Genomic DNA, 19,906 nt, shown 5'->3' on the forward strand with positions numbered 1-19,906 from the left:
GGAGCCTGGAGCAGGCTGCCCAGAGAGGTTGTGGAGTCTCCTGCGCTGGAGACTTTCAAACTCCACCTGGATGTGTTCTGTGTGCCCTGTCCTGCTCTGGCAGGGGGCTGGACTGGATGACCTTCAGTGGTCCCCTTCCATCCCCTACCATTTTGTGACTCTGTGACTACTCCAATTCATCTAACAGACTGGAAAAATCAAGCATGAGATTGCATTATGCTGTACAGACCACATTCATACCTCATCTGTGAGCTCTCTTCCAGAGTTAGACCTGGGTCTTTGTGGTCCAAGTACTTCATTTGTTGTTTGGCCATCAGCTGCCTTCCCATTTTCCTGAGAAGGTGCAGACAGAACACATCATCAGGACATTACCTCTGCTGTGACACTAAGCAATTAAAAATGTTACAGCTCTTGGACTTCTAACCACTCCCCAATACCTGTGCAGTGACTATTTTATCTCCACTGGTTGCACTGGCCAAATCCAAAGAAGGCTGAGAATCTTTGGGCATGCCTTCTGTCACTGTATTTGGAGTTAAAAACCCACCAGCTGGGAAGCTCTCTCGAGAAACTGAAAAGAGATTTGTATTAGAAAGGAGATCATAGCACTTGCCATAGCTCCAGATTGCTGGAATTCTAGGATCAGGGCTGGAGCACCTCCCCTATGGGAGAGTTGGAGCTGTTCAGCCTGGAGAAGAGAAGGCTCCAGGGAGACCTCAGAGCAGCCTTCCAGGACCTGAAAGGGCTCCAGGAATGCTGGGGAGGGACTTTGGACAAGGGCTGGGAGTGCCACGATGAGGGACAATGGCTTGGAGCTGGGAGAGGGGAGATTGAGAGTGGAGATGAGGAAGAAATTCTTGACAGTGATGGTGGTGAGACACTGGCACAGGTTGCCCAGGGAGGCTGTGGCTGCCTCCTGCCTGGAGGTGTTCAAGGCCAGGCTGGATGAGGCCTTGAGCAGCCTGGGCTGGGGGGAGGTGTCCCTGCCCATGGCAGGGGGCTGCAACTGGATGAGCTTTAAGCTCCCTTCCAACCCAAACCACTCCATGGTTCTATGCTTCTATGCAATGAGCATTCTCAGACATGGATCCCAGCCCAGTCAGTGTAACAGATTCCAGTAACAAGTCAGTTCATACAGAACAGAAACTCATGCAGATCATCCTCTGCCCTCCAACTGCTCTGCATCAGTGTATGAATCCCTGAATGACTCTTCCCTCAAAACACAGAAATAGTAAGCAAGCTGATACCTGAACCCACCCACACCAGAATACTTGCCTTCTAAACCAGGTTTTTGCACTTCAAAATCCAGTTCACTCTTCTTCTTCCTAGGTGGTGGAGCTGGCCGGGCAGGAGGCGGTGGTCTTGGAGGAGGAACGTTTGTTGGAGGTGGTGGTCGTGCTGGGACAGGTTTCTTTGTGCTAGCAACTATATCAGGCTCTACAGTAAGCTGCCTGGGTGGCTTTGCTGGAGGCATCTCTTCTGTTGTGGAAAGGTCTTTGGTAGATAAATCTGAAGCCATCTGTTCTAAAGCATTTGCCTTTTTTTTGTCTGCTCTGTCCTCATTGTTTGATGTTTCCTCCTGTGCTTCAGTTTCATCCATTTTATGGTCAGTTGAGTTTGTTACTTTTGTTAGTTTATCAGTTTCCTGTTGCTCAGAAGTCAACAGAAGCTTCCCTGAGTCCAATTCAGTGTCCTCACAGAGAGGTTCTCCAGGATCTTCCTGTACTGGTACTTCAGCAGCTGAAACTTCTGGTATAGGACTAACAATGCCTGCTCCAGAAACCCAATCCTCTGCATCTGCAGCTGGAACAGTCAGGTCTTTTTCTCTAGAAGCTAGAGAGTCACCATCCAGCTCCTGTGCCTTCTGGCTTTCTTCTATAATACTGTCAATGATCTTAAAGAGAACAAAACCATTCCACTGTTAATCAGCACATCCTGCTAGGGCACTCTTAGCAGTCAGTCCATACAACACCCACCACAGCTCTTCCAAGGAAGAGTGGCTTTGGACGCACAAGGAACTTGGTTTAAGGACTCTGGAGACTAGACTCTAGGTTCAGAAATAGGCACATCTGGAAAACAAACCCACGTGGCTGATTTCCATTCCTCCTCAATATACTTTGAAAGAAAAATTAGGAAGCAAAAGCTGTTCAGAGCCTTCAGAGTGCTCATGCACCCTAGGTTGGGCAACCCTCCTTAAAAATCTAGGCTGGGGGTGAGGAGATTGAGAGCAGCCTGCAGAGAAGGCCTTGGGGGTGCTGGTGGGGGAGAAGCTGGACAGGAGCCAGCAATGGGCACTGGCAGCACAGAAGGCCAAGGGCAGCCTGGGCTGCATCCAAAGCAGTGTGGGCAGAGCTGGAGAGAGAGGATCCTGCCCCTCTGCTCTGCTCTGGGGAGACCTCACCTGCAGGGCTGGGGCCAGATATGGGACCCCAACACAAGAGAGACCTGGAGCTGATAGAGAGGGTCCAGAGGAGGCCACAAAGATGATCAGAGAGGAGGAGAACCTCTGCTGTGGGGACAGCCTGAGAGAGTTGTGGCTGTTCAGCCTGGAGAAGAGAAGGCTCCAGGGAGACCTCAGAGCAGCACTGCAACATCTGAAGAGGACCTCCAGGCAGGCTGGGGGGGGACTATTCAGAAGGGGCTGTGGGGACAGGCTGAGGGGCAATGGTTTGAAAGTGGAGCAGGGCAGAGTTAGGTTGGACACCAGGAGGGAGTTGTGCACAGTGAGGCTGGTGAGACACTGGCACAGGCTGCCCAGGGAGGTGGTTGAGGCTCCATCCCTGGAGACATTCAAGCTGAGCCTGGCTGTGTCCCTGTGCAGCCTGCTCTAGCTGGAGGTGTCCCTGCTGCCTGCAGGGGGGTTGCACCAAGATGTCCTTTGAGTCTCCCTTCCAACTTGATGCAATCTGTGAAGCTGTGAATATGGTTCTGCAAATGGTGAGCTCTGTGATTCTGTAAATTCCAACACTGGTGAATCCCAAACGTCTTAGGAGTCTTAGGTTGGTCTTTACCCTTTAGATGAACATTCTTCCTACCAGCAATCACAAATTCTAACCTGTATTAATCAGTCTTCATCCTGAAACTATTGAATGATTTCATATTGCTGTTGTGATCCTGGAAGCACAAAGCAATCTTTAACTAACCTCTTTTGAATCATCTTGTTTCATTTCTTGTACAAAGGTTTCTTCTCCAGCTTTGTGTAGTTTGCTGTCTGTATCCTATGGAAAAAATAAGTTACATAAGTTGATGGCAGTAAGGTGATGTAACAAAGTTATAGCTCCAGCAAATTACACACCATGAAGGACAAGGGAGGGGATTTCTGCCCCTCTGCTCTGCTGAGACCTCCTTGCAGCACTGCCTCCAGTTCTGGTGTCTCCAGCACAAGGAGGGTGGAACTGCTGGAGAGGCTCCAGAGGAGGCCACCAAGATGATCAGAGGCCTGGAGAAGCTCCCCTGTGGGGACAGGCTGGGAGAGTTGGGACTGTTGAGCCTGCAGAAGAGAAGGCTCCAAGGAGACCTTAGAGCAGCCTTCCAGGACCTCAAAGGAGCTCCAGGAGAGCTGGGGAGGGACTTTTGCCAAGGGCTGGGAGTGCCAGGATGAGGACAATGGCTTTGAGCTGGGAGAGGGGAGATTGAGACTGGAGATGAGGAAGAAATTGTTGAGAGTGAGGGTGGGGAGAGACTGGCACAGGTTGCCCAGGGAGGCTGTGGCTGGATGAGGCCTTGAGCAAGCTGGGCTGGTAAGAGGTATCCCTGCCCATGGCAGAGGGTTGTGACTGGATGAGCTTTAAGGTCTCTTCCAACCCAAATGTGGTTTCCTCACAGGAACACATCCAGGTAGGGCTTGAAAGTCCCCAGAGAAGGAGACTCCACAACCTCTCTGGGCAGCCTGCTCCAGGGCTCCAGCACCTTCACACCAAAGAGGTTTTTCCTCATGTTGAGGCAGAACTTTCCAGTCTGTGCCCACTGCCCCTTGTCCTGTCAGAGGACACCACTGAACAGAGCCTGGTTCCTTCTTGACACCCACCCCTCAGATATTTATAAACATTAATAAGGTCTCCTCTCAATCTTCTCCTCTCCAGACTTTTATGCCTCTCAGCCTTTCCTCATCACACAGCTGTTGCAGTCCCTTCATCATCCTCACAGCCTCCCTTGGACACTCTCTGGTATATCCCTGTCCCTCTTGAACTGGGGAGCCCAGAAGTGGACACAGTGCTCCAGGTTTGACAGAATCCTTGATGCTGGAAGGGATCTGTGCTCAGAGATGTGTACAGCCAGGTTCTGACTGTATCCAAGGAAAGAGACTGCACTTTATCTCCACACAGCCTGTTCCACTCTGCCCATCCTGCAGAGCCCATTTGGTGAGCAGAGCTGCAGCCCCCAGAGGCCAGCTGGTACCATTCTAACCCATTTGTCTGTGGCTTTGCATTTAACTCTGCTCCCACAGCTTTTGCTATGCACAAGACTCCTAAGCTCCACATTAACCTGCTGTTTTCAAATACCTCCCCAGAGACTTTTTTGGACCTTGGCAAGTGACTTCCTAGTACAGGTATCCAAGAAATGTCTCCCCAGACTCTTTTCAGAGGCTTAGCTAGTTAAACAGAACGACTATAGCAGAGTAACTTATCCTACTATAGCTGAAACAAACCCACACACAACCCTTGGAGACTTCCAGCTTGGAGAGCTCTGACCACATCATGCAGACACAGCTGCAGCTATGGAACAATTCTTCCTCCCTCTCCACTCCCTCCTTCCACAAAGTTTTTCAGATCTCAATGCAAGTTCTGTTTTGCTTTATCACTAAAATCTGCCCTCAAAGGCATGAGGACTGAAGCCCTGCAGGGTAACCAGCAGCTACAGGAGCCCATTCTATTAGTTCTAATTTTGTTGACATTAGGCTCACACCCCTGTTAAACTTTGGACTTAGGAAATATTTCTTATCCATTCCAAGACAAACTACACTTTTAGTCACACACTCAACTGATATGGTACCAAGCAGAGAAATCCTCTTTCCAGCTTCAGAAAGCAACTTGAGAAGAGCTTTGGGCAAGTGACATAGGAAGAGACTTCCAAAAAACAGAAAAAAACCTACAAGAACATTGCACAAGTTCACAGCTAAGAGTTCACTGAAGGCATTGAAGTCAGTTTTGCAAGTCAGTGATTGCACTGAGTTTAGTTAAAACCACTGAATTACTATGGTTGGAAAAGACCTCCAAGATCATCCAGTCCAATCATCAAGACAACATCACTGCCATTAGCCACATCCCCAAGTGCCATGGCCACAGGTTTCTTGAACACCTCCAGGGATGGGGACTCCACCACCTTCCTGGGCAGCCTGTGCCAATCCCTCACCACTCTTGCACCAAAGAAATTGTTCCTAACTTCCAACCTAACCCTCCCCTGGCCCAGTGTCCTCTTGTCCTATCACCTGACATTAGGGAGCAGAACCCAACCCCCACCTCACTGCAGCCTCCTCTCAGGAGCTGTAGAGAGCAATGAGGTCTCTCCTCACCCTCCTCTTCTCCACACTGAACACCCCCAGCTCCCTCAGCTGCTCCTCCACAGCCCTCTTCTCCAGACCCTTCCCCAGCTTGGTTGCCCTTCTCTGGACACACTCCAGCTCCTCTATGTCCTTCTTGGAGTGAGGAGCCCAAAACTGAACCCAGGACTCAAGGGGTGACCTCACCAGTGCTGAGTACAGGAGGACAATCCCTGCCCTGCTCCTGCTGCCCACAGCATTGCTGCTCCAGGTCAAGATGCTGGTGGCCTTCTTGCCCACCTGGGCACACTGTTGGCTCATCTGCAGCTATTGTCAACCAACACCTCTAGGTCCTTCTCTGCTGGGCAGTGTCCAGCCACTCTGGCCTGAGCCTGGAGCATTCCTGGGGTTGATGTGACCCAAGTGCAGAACCCAGCCCTTGGCCCTGTTGAACCTCAGCCCACTGACCTTGGCCCATTGATCCAGCCTGGCCAAGTCCTTCTGAGGACCCTTCCTACCCTCCAGCAGACCAACACTGCCACCCTACTTGCTGTCACCTGCAAATTTTCTGAGGGAGCATCAATCCTCTCCTGCAGATCACTGCTGAAGTCACTAAAGAAGTGGCCCCAGCACTGAGCCCTGGGGAACACCACCATGCGTGGGTTGCAGAGCCTTTCTTTCAAGGCTCACAAATGTCACACTGTTACTATTAAAGGGACATTAAACACAGCACAAGGGAGGGGTTACAGCTCTGCCCTGTAAGATGCAGCATCCATGTAAAGAGCCTGCTCAGAGCAGGGTGCTGGTGACACATCAGCAGCACTCTTTATGCTGCGATTTCCCAACACTCTGCAGACCCAAGCTCAAGCTTTGCTCTAAGGAGCAGTGGTGCACAGCATCACCTTTGGCCCTGCTGGGCCCAGCAAAGGAGTGGTGTTTGCACAAGGTTGCAGCTCCTCACCTAGCTGCAGCTGCACTCTCACTGTGCCTAGGTGCAGCACACCAATTACCTGCGTGGGACGTGGCAACGCTGCCTGCTGAAGCTAAATAGAGTGTTTGAGCTCCACATCACCTGAAGGGGAGGCTTTGCAAGTACAGACACTGAGAGTCTGCTGAAGGCAGGAGAGAGCCAAGCCAACCCTTTCATACAGCTGGAGACCAAAAGCCAAATGCTGCAGAGACTTGCTTGGTGCTCATAAATTACTAGAGAGAAGGTAGCCCTAGTAATTAAGGAAACCTCAATTGCGTGGCACAGAGGTGGTTCAGAATAAAATTAGCTTCAACACACGGTAACAGAGCCTGAAGAAAAGGAAAGCTGGAGCTTGAGACACAAGCAACTGTTGCTCCCTGCAGCAAAGCAAGCCTAGGATTTCCTGTTGTGCAGATGGCAGGGCTGTCACAGCACCTCTGCTACAAGGATAGGCTGAGGGAGCTGGGGTTGTTCAGCCTGGAGAAGAGAAGGCTCTGAGGGACCTGAGAAGAGCCTTTCAACAGCTGAAGGGATCCTGCAGGAAGGCTACAGAGGGACTTTTTCTAAGGGTGTCTAGAGACAGGCCAAGGGGGAATGGTTTGAAGCTGAGGAAGAGCAGGGTTAGACTGGAGCTGAGGAAGAAGTTCTTCAGTACCAGGGTGGTGAAACTCTGGAACAGGTTGCCCAGGGAGGCTGTGGCTGCCTCCTCCCTCGAGGTGTTGAAGGTCAGTCTGGATGAGGCCTTGAGCAACTGGGCTGGTGGGAGGTGTCCCTGCCAATGGCAGGGGGGTTTGGAGGAGAAGATCTCTGAGGTCCCTTCCAACCTGAGCCGTTCTGTGACTCCATGATCTGCTTTAGGTCCAAATGCTCAAATACTGTGTTCATCAACAAGCATCTGATTGATTTTTGAGAAGAAACTCACCTTTAATACATGGGATCCAACTTTCATTGGTGACCTGTTAGAAAGAGAAGACAGACTTACATAGAGCTTGAAGAGAAAGAAGTCACCTTGACAGTGAGCATCACAATAACCAGCCTGGAGTGCAGTCCTCCTTGGCAGTGAGTATTGCATACTTCAGACAAGCAACCAAGAGAATGCTTCTAAGAGCAAAGAGCTTCAAACCAAGTCCCCAGCAGTCTACAACACACAGATCCAAAGCTTTTACAACCCCTGCAAGTTTCTCAGCAGCCTCTTCCAGTAATCCCATTCCACTCACCCATTTCCTGAGGCTATTCCAAGCACACATTTCAAATGCATTGCTTGGAATTTCCAGTGTGCCAGCACAGGGAGCATCAGGTGGACAAAGAACCCAAACTCTCAGCAAGCAGAAGCACAAATGCTCCAGGAGGTTGCAAATCAAGTGCTTGAACTCCAGTCTGCAGAAGCAACAACACTTTGGGAGCCATTCTGCCCTTTCAGCCTCCCTAGTAGCACAATACCTTGTTATAGACTCATGGAATGGCTTAGGTTGGAAGGGACCTCAGAGATCATCTGCTCCAAGCCCCCTGCCATGTTCCTGATCGTGACCCTCAGAGCAAATGTGCCTTGGTTAGCTGCTGAAAGGAGGCAACTAGCTCCATACAGCTCCCCAGAGTGCCTGCTCTGACCCAGGCAGCCTGCCATGAGCATCCACTCACACATACCCTCGCGTTTCACTAATTACATGAGAGAATGAGGTGTCCTGGGGGAATGCTACCAACTAATTACCTCTCTTTGGGTCACCACTCAGCCCAAGCAGCGAGCAGTCAGCTCTTAATATCCTGAACTTACAGTTCCACAAGACTTCATAGAATCATAGGGTTGGAAGGGACCTCAAGGATCATCCAGTTCCAATCCCCCTCCAGGGATGAGGCTTCCACCACCTCCCTGGGCAACCTCTGCCAGTCTCTCACCACCCTCACGGGGAAGAACTTCTTCCTAACATCCAATCTCAATCTCCCCACTTCTAGTTTTGCTCCATTCCCCCCACTCCTATCCCTCCCTGACACCCTCAAAAGTCCCTCCCCAGCTTTCTTGTAGGCCTCCTTCAGATCCTGGAAGGCCACAAGAAGCTCTCCTCAGAGCCTTCTCTTCTTGCACAAATTTAGAAGGTTACTTCTCTCTTACTCTGCCTACAGGATCTTACTCCTATGTACAGAAGGTGAAAGGTTGGCTCAGATGTTTTTTTTCAAGGTCCCTTCCAACCTGGGCTGTCCTATGAATCTGTTAGTCACAAGCTGAGACCAAGTGACAGTTTACTTCCTTAAAAGCTTACTCCCAAGGAACTACAACCTGGATTCCACAAGCATGCCAGCTGGCTACCAACCTGAGTGAGACTCAGCACCTTTGAGCTTTGCAGACAAGGACAGACAGAGAGTTGGGGTTGTTCAGTCTGGAGAGGAGAAGGCTCCCAGGAGACCTTCTTGTGGCCTTCCAGGATCTGAAGGGGGCTCCAAGAAAGCTGGGGAGGGACTTTTGAGGGGGTCAAGGGAGGGATAGGAGTGGGGGGGATGGAGCAAAACTAGAAGTGGGGAGATTGAGATTCGGTGTTAGGAAGAAGTTGTTCCCCAGGAGGGTGGTGAGAGACTGGCACAGGTTGCCCAGGGAGGTGGTGGAAGCCTCATCCCTGGAGGGTTTTGCAGCCAGGCTGGATGTGGCTGTGAGCAACCTGCTGTAGTCTGAGATGTCCCTGCCCATGGCAGGGGGGTTGGGACTGGATGAGCCTTGAGGTCCCTTCCAACCCTGACAATTCTGTGATTCTATGATCCCAGTCTAACTGGTGCCTCCTGTCTCCAAAATGATGGTTCCAAGGGACATCACCTTCCGAAAAAGAAAACCATTTCCCATTTCATTTTGAAGACTTTCAGTTCTTCTCTTTACTGTCTGAAAGCTTTCCACCCCCAAGAAGAAAAGATCACATTTCTACAGCAGGGTGAAGCACACGATGCAATACCACAGGTTGGGATATAAAGATATCAGCTATAACTAATTTAACACCTTGAACTGAGCTGCTCCTCTTCAGATACTGACATTTAAGATGCACAACATCCTTAACACTGCCTCAAGGCACAATCCTAATGTGCAAAACCCAAGCCTAATGTTGCAAAAGAAAAGGGCAAGCTAAGTGTTTTGACCTGCAAAATAAAGACATCTTTTGTCTCCCAGAACGTCCTGCCAGGGAAGGCTACAGCCCATGTGGAATTTCTGGTTCCTGAGCTATTTTCAGTGTTGCTAACTCTTGGATCTCCTCAGGAATAGGTGCAGGAATTGTGTGCAATGAATGTGTGGTTTTTGTAATCACAACACTACTGCTTGGGGTTCAGTCAGGTGCAGGATCCTGCTCTGTAAGGCAGTGCTCAGACTTCACAACGTAAAATGCAAAGAGGTATTTGAGTTCTGTCATCAGAATTCCCACCAATGAGCACACCACCTATGGTACAGGCAAAGCATTTCTCCACAGGTAATAAAAGAAAACCAAGTTCAAAAGGCATTGCTACCCTTTTAGACTTCTTTAGCTAATTAGTTATGTGGAAAACCCATGCTCAAACTAAACCAGAGGCTGCTTCCCACTGCTCAAGTGATGATGGTGATCAGAGGGCTGGAGAAGCTCCCCTGTGGGGACAGGCTGGGAGAGTTGGGGCTGTTCAGCCTGGAGAAGAGAAGGCTCCAGGGAGACCTCAGAGCAGCCTTCCAGGACCTGAAGGGGCTCCAGGAGAGCTGGGGAGGGACTTCGGACAAGGGCTGGGAGTGCCAGGATGAGGGAGAATGGCTTTGAGCTGGGAGAGGGGAGATTGAGACTGGAGATGAGGAAGAAATTCTTTAGAGTGAGAGATTCTGGCACAGGTTGCCCAGGGAGGCTGTGGCTGCCTCCTCCCTGGAGGTGTTCAAGTCCAGGCTGGAGGAGGCCTTGAGCAAGCTGGGCTGGGGGGAGGTGTCCCTGCCCATGGCAGGGGGTTGGAAGTGGATAAAGCTTTGAGGTCCCTTCCAACCCAACCCATTCTATGACTCTGTGCTAAGGGTTCCAGAGCTGGAAGGTGTACAGCTGGTACAGCACACACAGCTCATGTCAAGGTGACATTTCTCACTGTAGCTACACCTTTTTAAAACACTGCAAAGCTGCCACAGCCCTTTGGCAGTAACACCACCCTTGGAGATGTATATGATACAGCCAAACAAATTGAGTGGATTGCCTGAGATTATTAGAGTTACATATTCAAAAGCAGCAACTAATCATGACTAAGGTAGTTCTGAGCTATTGCTTTTACCCAGACCAAAGCAGTCACAGAGTAAGTTTGGTGGCTGAGGTCTCTTGTAGTTCAACATGACCATAAAACCATGTTCCCAGGCACCTCAAGGTACCAGATTTCTCCACTCCTCAGTTTTAGTTTCAGGCCATGATGTTCATGGACATAGTATCTGAGAGGCTTGAGGGTTCTGGAAAGCATATATAGTGGTAAGAGAGTCTGGCAAGGCTGATAGGAACATCAGTCCAGTGATCAAGTATTGATTTTGCTTTGAAGGGTCTGCAGCTCTGCAAGGATTTCTGGCAGGACATGAATACAGACACCTGCACCTCAAACAATGGGTTCAGCTTTGAGCCCTCACTCCAAGAAGGACATTGAGGGGCTGGAGCAGGTCCAGAGAAGGGCAACAAAGCTGGGGAAGGGTCAGCTCTCTACAGCTTCCTGGAAGGAGGTTGCAGTGAGGTGGGGGTTGGACTCTTCTCCCTAGTCTCAGGTGATAGGGTGAGAGGAAATGGCCTGATATTGTGCCAGGGGAGGGCTAGGTTGGAGAGGAGGAATAAGAGAGTGGTCAGGGACTGGCACAGGCTGCCCAGGGAGGTGGTGGAGTCCCCATCCCCAAAGGTGTTCAAGGAACCTGTGGCCATGGCACTTGGGGCCATGGTTTGATGCCATGGTGGGGTTGGGTTGCTGGTTGGACTGGGTGAGCTTGGAACAGTTCTGTGATTCTCCACGCCACAGAAACAAAAGGCAACCTTTGCTGTTGTTGCCTAGCCTGATCAGTAAGTAAAGATCAGGATTTAAAAGCTACTTCTGCCTTAGCTTTTCTTACATGATACCACTGTGACCACAAGTTAACAGAGGAGAGGTTCAAGGTTATCCACAGAGAGTAAAAAAAAAAAAAACCACAGAAAAATCCTATTTCACCTGCACAAACACAACCAGGCACCTGGTTAAGCTGAAAGTCAATCTCAGGAAGAGACTGTTATTTATTTATTCAGCTGTCAAACTCCCTCCTATAGTGACCAAACTGCAGGAAGTGGCCATTCCCACTGCAGGTAGCTCCAACCTATTACCCATTTGAAACATGCTCCACATTCCAGCATGCTTTGGGACAGAGAACAATGGCAGGAATGGCTGAAGGCCCAGCAGCCTGCTTTCCTGGGAGGATGTTGGGCATTGTTCCACAGCAGGTGTGCTAACAGATGGGAAGAGCTGCAGCTGGGAGGGGTGGCTGACACCCAGGCAGGCTCTGTGGCCACCCAGTCAGACTTGGACAGGCTGGGCAGAGGGAAACTCATGAAGTTCAACATGGGCAAGTGTAGAGGTCCACACCTGGGGAGGAACACCACCAGGCAGCAGGACAGGTGGGAAGCAGCTCTGCAGAGAAGGACCTGTGTCCAGTTCTGGAGCCTCTGTTCCAGGAAGGATCTGGAGGTGCTGGAAGGTGTCCAGAGAAGGGCCACCAGGATGAGCAGAGGGCTGGAGCTGCTCTGCTCTGGAGACAGACTGAGAGAGTTGGGGTTGTGCAGTCTGGAGAGGAGAAGGCTCCCAGGAGACCTTCTTGTGGCCTTCCAGGATCTGAAGGGGGCTCCAAGAAAGCTGGGGAGGGACTTTTGAGGGTGTCAGGGAGGGATAGGACTGGGGGGAATGGAGCAAAACTAGAAGTGGGGAGATGAGATTGGATATCAGGAAGAAGTTGTTCCCCATGAGGGTGGTGAGAGACTGGCAGAGGTTGCCCAGGGAGGTGGTGGAAGCCTCATCCCTGGAGGGTTTTGCAGCCAGGCTGGATGTGGCTGTGAGCAACCTGCTGTGGTGTGAGGTGTCCCTGCCCATGGCAGGGGGGTTGGAGCTGGATGAGCCTTGAGGTCCCTTCCAACCCTGACAATTCTGTGAGTCTATGACCTTGGAGTGCTGGTGGACAATGAGTTCTCCATGGGACAGCCACGTGCCCTCATGGCCAAAAAAAAGCCAGCAGTGTCCTGGGGTACATTAAGAAAAGTGTGGCCAGCAGGTCAAGGCAGGTTCTTCTCCCTTTCTACTCTGCTGAGGCCACACCTGGAGCACTGTGTCCAGTTCTGGCCTCCCCAGTTCAAGAGGGACAGGGAACTACTGGAGAGAAACTAGTGGAGGCCACAAAGATGCTGAGGGGCCTGGAGCATGTCTGTGAGGAGAAGCTGAGAGCCCTGGCACTGTTTAGCCTGGAGAAGAGCAGCCCCAGAGGGGATCTAAGCAATGCTGAGCAACAGCTAAAGGGTGGGGGACAAGAGGACAGGGCTGGGCTCTTCTCAGTGGTGCCCAGGGACAGGACAAGGGGCAGTAGATACAAATGTTCAGAGAACACTTCACTTAAACATGAGGAGAAACTTCTTTGCTGTGAGAGTGCTGGAGCAGGCTGCCCAGGGATGTTGTGGAGTCTCCTCCTCCAGATGGAGACTTTCAAAACCCCCCTGGACATTGTTGCTGCAGTGTGATTTATTCTAGGGGATGGTGCTCTAGCAGGGCAGATGGACCAGCCAGCCTTCAGAGGTTCCTTTCAACCCCCTGTGATTCTGTGAGGTGTATGCTAGCAGAAGCACACCCACAGACCATACAGGTTCAACCAGCAGCCCAGTAACTGTTTACTGCTGCCCTTCAGCCTGCCCAGGCACATGATGTTTGCCTCCCTCTAACCTGTGGCTGCCCTGGAAGCTACAATTACTCTTGCTGCAGTTCCCTGGGGCAGTCCACACCTTGAAACCCACAAGAATTCATCACTGCAATGCAGAGTTTGGTTTGGGCTGCTCTAGGGAAGTGCTTGGGAATTTCAGCTAAACTCAGAGCACAGCAACTTATCTGCAATGCTGCAAGTCACTACAACAACATCACCAACCCTGCACACTCCCTCTGCCTGCTGCCAGGAGCCATGCTGCATGGTGGCTAAAACACCTCTGAACAAAAGGAGGGGTACAGAGCATGTCCCATGTGTCAACAACTGCAGATGATCGAGCTTCCTACACGGAGCAGAACCACAGAATGGGTTGGGTTGGAAGGGACCTCAAAGCTCATCCAGTCCCAACCCCCCCTGCCATGGGCAGGGACACCTCCCACCAGCCCAGCTTGCTCAAGGCCTCATCCAGCCTGGCCTTCAACACCTCCAGGGAGGAGGCAGCCACAGCCTCCCTGGGCAACCTGTGCCAGTGTCTCACCACCCTCACTCTCAACAATTTCTTCCTCATCTCCAGTCTCAATCTCCCCTCTCCCAGCTCAAAGCCATTCTCCCTCATCCTGGCACTCCCAGCCCTTGTCCAAAGTCCCTCCCCAGCTCTCCTGGAGCCCCTTCAGGTCCTGGAAGGCTGCTCTGAGGTCTCCCTGGAGCCTTCTCTTTTCCAGGCTGAACAATCACAACTCTCCCAGCCTGTCCCCACAGGGGACCTTCTCCAGCCCTCTGATCATCTTCATGGCCTTCTCTGGACCCTCTCCAACAGTTCCATATCCTTGTGCTGGGGGCAAAACTCAATTCTTCAGGAAAAGCATCAAAGACACTCCTAGAATACAGGACTACTGAAGTTGGAATCCAATAACTTAATTTAAGGTTCCAGAGGCTATTTCTCATTCTCTACACCATCTCTTGAATTCAGGACCTTTTGTTTGGGTTCTCATAACAATTTTTAGCAAACACTAGGAAAAACCTTACCCCTTACTGTCAGGCATAGGATGTTCAGACTGCCACCTTTGGCAGTTGTTGATTTCAGAGCAGGGAGGGTGGTGGGGTCATCTTTCATATAAATAAAGTATCAGAGGGTCTGTCATATGCCTGAATCCAGACAAATGTGCCTCACTTCATATTCTCCTTCTCTCCAAACTGACTTCCTCCTCTGGGCAGAGCTCATGCCACTACAAGTTAGGGTCTTTTTCTAAGGCTGTTCTGTGGTCACAGTCTTGAAAGCAAAGTGACAGAGGTTAAATAAGGGCAGCTTCTGTCACAATGCCTTTCCCTCTCCACTCCTCTGGCTCCCTCACAAGTAGGTCCCTTTGCTAACTAGCCCACCAAGACACCTAGATGATTTATCTAGCACCTAGAACCAGACACAGTTGCTTGGGCAGAGTTACCTGACAGATGGACACTCTCCACACATGCAAAAGGCAGAAGTGAAGCACACAGGGCTGGCCAGAGGGGACAGTCAGCTCCAAACATCTGGCTGAAGCAAACTTCACCTTACTCAAGTTATCAATTCAGAGGCACTACCTCAGCCCACTATCATCTGAAAGAGATATCTTGCAGCAAGCTCTGTCATTTTTGCTAATTAATTCTTAAAGAGCATGGGTTACAGAATGGTGGGGGTTGGAAAGGACCTCTGCAGATCATCCAGTCCAATCCACCCAGAGCAGGCTGCCCAGATCACAATGTCTAGCTGGGTTTGGAATCTCTCTAGAGGAGACTCCACAACCTCTCTGGGCAGCCTGCTCCAGGCCTCTAGCACCCTCACACCAAAGAAGTTTCTCCTCCTGGGTTCCAGTTTGGGTCCACTGCTGGCCACCACTGGAAAGAGTCTTTGCCCCTTGCCCTTTAGCTGTTGGGCAGTATTGAGTCCATATGTCCTTGAGGATGCAGACATGGTGCTTCTGCTAGGAGTGGAGCTTAAGCATCAGCAGCTATTGACTCACAGCAGGAACTGGGAGCTCACATCCAGCTTGAAAATTCCACTCTTGCACATCCAATTAATAAACCAAATAAATACCAAAGAAGTCAACAAGTTTATGTAAACAGTTGTCACCACTTGCAGAGTTTCTGTATCAAGCAGCTATTAAACTTTCCCACATGGAAGTCAGGGCAAGGGAGAGGAAGCTACAAACCCCACACTTTTTGAGTTTACCTGCACTGCTAAAAAATTGCTGTAGCATAAACTGCCCAAAAGGATTCCCAAGTGTTGTTTGCTGATCATCAGAACACTGAATGGACCAGGAAATGCCTCACACCACACAGGGCAATAGAAACTTCTTTTCAGTTGCCCTTTCCATGAAGAAGAGGTGTTTGGGGTTGAATTTTTTTGTGGGTTCCAACTCAATGTAGTTTTGAGACCCGTGCATGTCCAGTGGCAATCTTGTTTGCTGTAAATGTGACATCAGCTTTTGAGAAATCTCAGAGTTTATTTAGAGAAAACACTCTCCATGTTGTCAGCACAGATTCTACAGCAGACTGAGTTACAGACTCAGCATCTGTACTGCAAACTAAGCCCTCTGAGGTCACCTCCTTACTCGACTCAAGCTGACAGAATTCAGTAGACTGCCTTGATGCACTCTCGTAGGTTACAGAAGAGCAATAACAAAGTAAAAAGCATCTCCCCCTTTTTAATTTCTAGTGAATGACTTCAGCCTCTCAAGTTCTGCTTAGCTACAGGTGCTGGCAACCTGCAAATTGAAGACCTGTGGCTTTCCCTGTATCAAATAAAAGACAGGATGTGCACTGAGACCAGACTGAATGGCTCACTTTTACCAAAAGGTCTGGTTCCTTCTTCCTGCCTGTGGCTTCTAGCCACACAAACTCCAATCCTTCACCCTCTCCTGTCCCCACCCTGCCAAGTTTCAGCTGTTTCAACTTACTGAATAGTTTTGGCTGTTTCTAGTTCTCATCTGTTTTCAATTACTTTGAGTTAAAGCAACTGGTAGAAGAGCTTGATGATCACCAGTGCCAGAGCAAGGTAAGCAGCTGGAGTAAAAGCTCACAAGCACTGTTAATTAGCCATTTATCACACAGTATCACAGTATATTAGAGGTTGGAAAGGACCTCCAGAGACCATTGGATCCAATACACCCCCCTCCCTGCCCCCCAAAGCAGGATCAGCTAGGGCAGCTGAACGAGCTGGGTTTGTTCAGCCTGGAGAGAAGAGAAGGCTGAGGGGAGACCTTAACACCATGGAGCAGGATAAAAAAGGTGGCTACCAGGAGAATGAAGACTCCTTTTTTACAAGGAGTGCTATGGAAAAGACAAGGGGTGACAGGGACAAGCTACTGCTGGGGGCATTCCTGTTTGACTCCAGGAGAAAGTGTTTCCCAGGAGAACAGTCAGACACTGGAATCATCTCCTAGAGGGATCAGAATCCCAGTGGATTCCCCTACACTGGACAGTTTTAAGGCTGGGCTTGCCAGGGTGCTGGGCCCGCTCATTTCAACTCCACTGTCACCTAGAGAGGTTGGAGCAGATGATCCTTGAGGTCCCCTTCCAAGCTGGCAGTCCGGGATTCTGTGAATTTCGCTCACCACATCCTGCAGAGCTGCCCACCAAGATGTGCTTTTCACCTGGCTACACAAAAAGCCAAGGTCACAAAAGCGTTGCCCCAGGATGTGTGGGTGAGAACAGATCTAGTCTTTCCTCTCTATTGTAGGCATCCAGTGACCACTGACACAGATTAAAACAAGCCCTGGGCCAGCTTCAGATGAGCAGGTGCCACAATCCATATCTTGCTGCTCTTTGAACAAGCTACAGGAAACCACAGGCTGCAAGGTCAGATAATGGAGAGTTTTGGTGCAGGCTACAAAAAAGCAGAACTGACACAGCTCTAACCTGCTGTGCACACACCTGGAAAGAGAGACTTCAAATTGTCAGAGAGGGAGCATTACGTGGCTACCATCAGCAAGGCAGCGACACCGCTCTGAGTTAACAGCGCCAGGAATCTACATCAGGAACTGTCACAGCTTCGCTCCCAGAGCCAGGCACAGGCTAAACACAAGCACCACCACAAACAGGTGACAGAGCACACCACAAGTCACTCCGCACGCAACAGTTAGCCTCTTGCTGAAGAACCTCTTTTTCTTCTCTTTCCGCGGAAAATGAGTCATTTTTATCGTATTTCATCTCCACATGCCTTTTCTAAAAGCTCCCCACTGCTGCCCCAGGAAGGCAGATGGGATCTCGGCGAGATAATGGCTCCTGCCATCCCCACATGCCTGAGAAGGTACCGCGGGAACTACTCCGTGCCCTCGCATCCTCCCGACTTTGGGGCTCGCCCCTCTCACCCCCAGCACCGCCGAGCGCAGCCCCCCCTGCCTGCGGCCAGCACGGCCCAAGCATCCCGCTGCCGGCCGCTGGGCCTCTGCTCTCCGGCTGGGGAGGCGCAGGGCTGGGGGGCAGACCCCTGTTCCCTCTCCCCACTACCCAGGTGCTCTCCTACAGGGTCGGGGGCGGCCGAACCCCCTCAGGGCCGCGCAGAGGGATGGGATGGAAGGGCAGGGCGGCGGCGGACTCACGGCGCGGGGGAGGCGCCCGCCAGGTGCACGTCCTCGGGCGCGTCGTAGAATTCCTCGGTGTCGCTGTCGGAGGCCATGACGGCGCCGGGCCGGGCCCAGCCGCCGGCAACACAGCGCAGCACACGGCGGCCGCCGCCACCTCAGGGTAGGACGGGCGGGGGCCGCGTCACTCTCGCGAGAACCGCGCCAGGCCCGCCCCCTACCGGGCAGAAGTGAGAGGAGAGGCCGGGACCACCCTCTGCCGGGCGGAAGTACCGCAGGATGGAGGGTGAGGACCGTCCCTTGCCGGGCGGAAGTGCCAAAGGAGCTCTTGTAGGACCCGCCCTCTGCCGAGCGGAAGTACCGCAGGATGGAGGGTGAGGACCGTCCCTTGCCGGGCGGAAGTGCCAGAGGAGCTCTTGTAGGACCCGCCCTCTGCCGAGCGGAAGTACCGCAGGATGGAGGGTGAGGACCGTCCCTTGCCGGGCGGAAGTGCTAGAGGAGCTCTTGAAGGACCCGCCCTCTGCCGGGCGGAAGTGCGAGCGGAGGTCGGGTCCCGGCGCGGCCTTTCCGCGTTGTGTCACAGCCGCTGCCGCGCTTACAGACGCCGCGTAGATGCTGGCAGTGTGTTGCTCTGAATCCTCCACGATCATAGAATGATAAAATTGTTACGGTTGGAAGGGACCTCAAGGCTCAGCCAGTCCCAACCCCCCTGCCATGGGCAGGGACACCTCACACCACAGCAGGTTGCTCACAGCCACATCCAGCCTGGCTGCAAAAACCTCCAGGGATGAGGCTTCCACCACCTCCCTGGGCAACCTCTGCCAGTCTCTCACCACCCTCACGGGGAACAACTTCTTCCTAACATCCAATCTCAATCTCCCCACTTCTAGTTTTGCTCCATCCCCCCCCAGTCCTATCCCTCCCTGACACCCTCAAAAGTCCCTCCCCAGCTTTCTTGGAGTTCCCTTCAGATCCTGGAAGGCCACAAGAAGGTCTCCTGGGAGCCTTCTCCTCTCCAGACTGCACAACCCCAACTCTCTCAGGCTGTCTCCAGAGCAGAGCAGCTCCAGCCCTCTGCTCATCCTGGTGGCCCTTCTCTGGACACCTTCCAGCACCTCCAGATCTTTCCTGCAATAGAGGCTCCAGCACTGGACACAGAGCTCCAGCTGTGGTCTCAGCAGAGTGGAGCAGAGGGGGAGAATCCCCTCCCTGGCCCTGCTGGCCACACTCCTTTTGATGTGGGATTTGCTTCCTTTGTTAAAAATAACCAGGTGTGTAACCTCTGTTCCATGATTCAGCTTTTCTGCAGTCAACATCTGATCTCCACCAAGGCGGGGGGGTGTGTCAGATCTCAGGAGGAAGATGCAGCAGGCTGTTCCAGCACAAGTGTGCTCCTTGGAAAAGGCAGCTGAGGTAGGAAAGGAGAGATGCCTTGTCAAAGAGCCATTCTGTCAGGACATCCCTGAGGTGGACTCTCTATTTGGGATGCTTAGTAGGATGAAAGGCCACGAAGATGAGCAGAAGGCTGGAGCACCTCTCCTATGAGGATAGACTGAAAGAGTTGGGGCTGTTCAGACTGGAGAAGAGAAGGCTCCCAGGAGAGCTTCTTGTGGCCTTCCAGCATCTGAAGGGGGCTCCAAGAAAGCTGGGGAGGGACTTTTGAGGGTGTCAGGGAGTGATAGGACTGGGGGAGATGGAGCAAAAGTAGAAGTGGGGAGATTGAGATTGGATGTTAGGAAGAAGTTGTTCCCCATGAGGGTGGTGAGAGCCTGGCAGAGGTTGCCCAGGGAGGTGGTGGTGGAAGCCTCACCCCTGGAGGTTTTTGCAGCCAGGCTGGATGTGGCTGTGAGCAACCTGCTGTGGTGTGAGGTGTCCCTGCCCATGGCAGGGGGGTTGGAACTGGCTGAGCCTTGAGGTCCCTTCCAGCCCTGACAATTCTGTGATTCATCTCAAGGCAGCCTCTCCGACCATGCCATGCTGCCTGCTTTGTCCTGCCTGGACAGAGCTTGCTTCCCTCAAGACTGCTTCCC

At 51.7% G+C, this 19,906-nt stretch overlaps 1 protein-coding gene across 1 annotated transcript in view; it reads right to left on the reverse strand.

Moving 5' to 3' along the window:
* WDR44 (WD repeat domain 44) overlaps positions 1 to 17,971 on the reverse strand; it is a 44,797-nt gene extending 26,826 nt beyond the window's left edge. Inside the window, exons 1-6 of the mRNA XM_054388477.1 lie at positions 17,895 to 17,971; positions 7,369 to 7,402; positions 3,141 to 3,215; positions 1,273 to 1,891; positions 438 to 568; positions 241 to 333 (exon numbers count right to left, since the gene is read on the reverse strand). Of these exons, the coding sequence (XP_054244452.1) occupies positions 241 to 333; positions 438 to 568; positions 1,273 to 1,891; positions 3,141 to 3,215; positions 7,369 to 7,402; positions 17,895 to 17,971 (1,029 nt within the window). The remainder of the gene's footprint in view (positions 1 to 240; positions 334 to 437; positions 569 to 1,272; positions 1,892 to 3,140; positions 3,216 to 7,368; positions 7,403 to 17,894) is intronic.
* Between the last annotated feature and the right edge of the window lie 1,935 nt (positions 17,972 to 19,906).

This window comes from Indicator indicator, chromosome 17, assembly GCF_027791375.1.
Source record: "Indicator indicator isolate 239-I01 chromosome 17, UM_Iind_1.1, whole genome shotgun sequence".
Classification (NCBI taxonomy): domain Eukaryota; kingdom Metazoa; phylum Chordata; class Aves; order Piciformes; family Indicatoridae; genus Indicator; species Indicator indicator.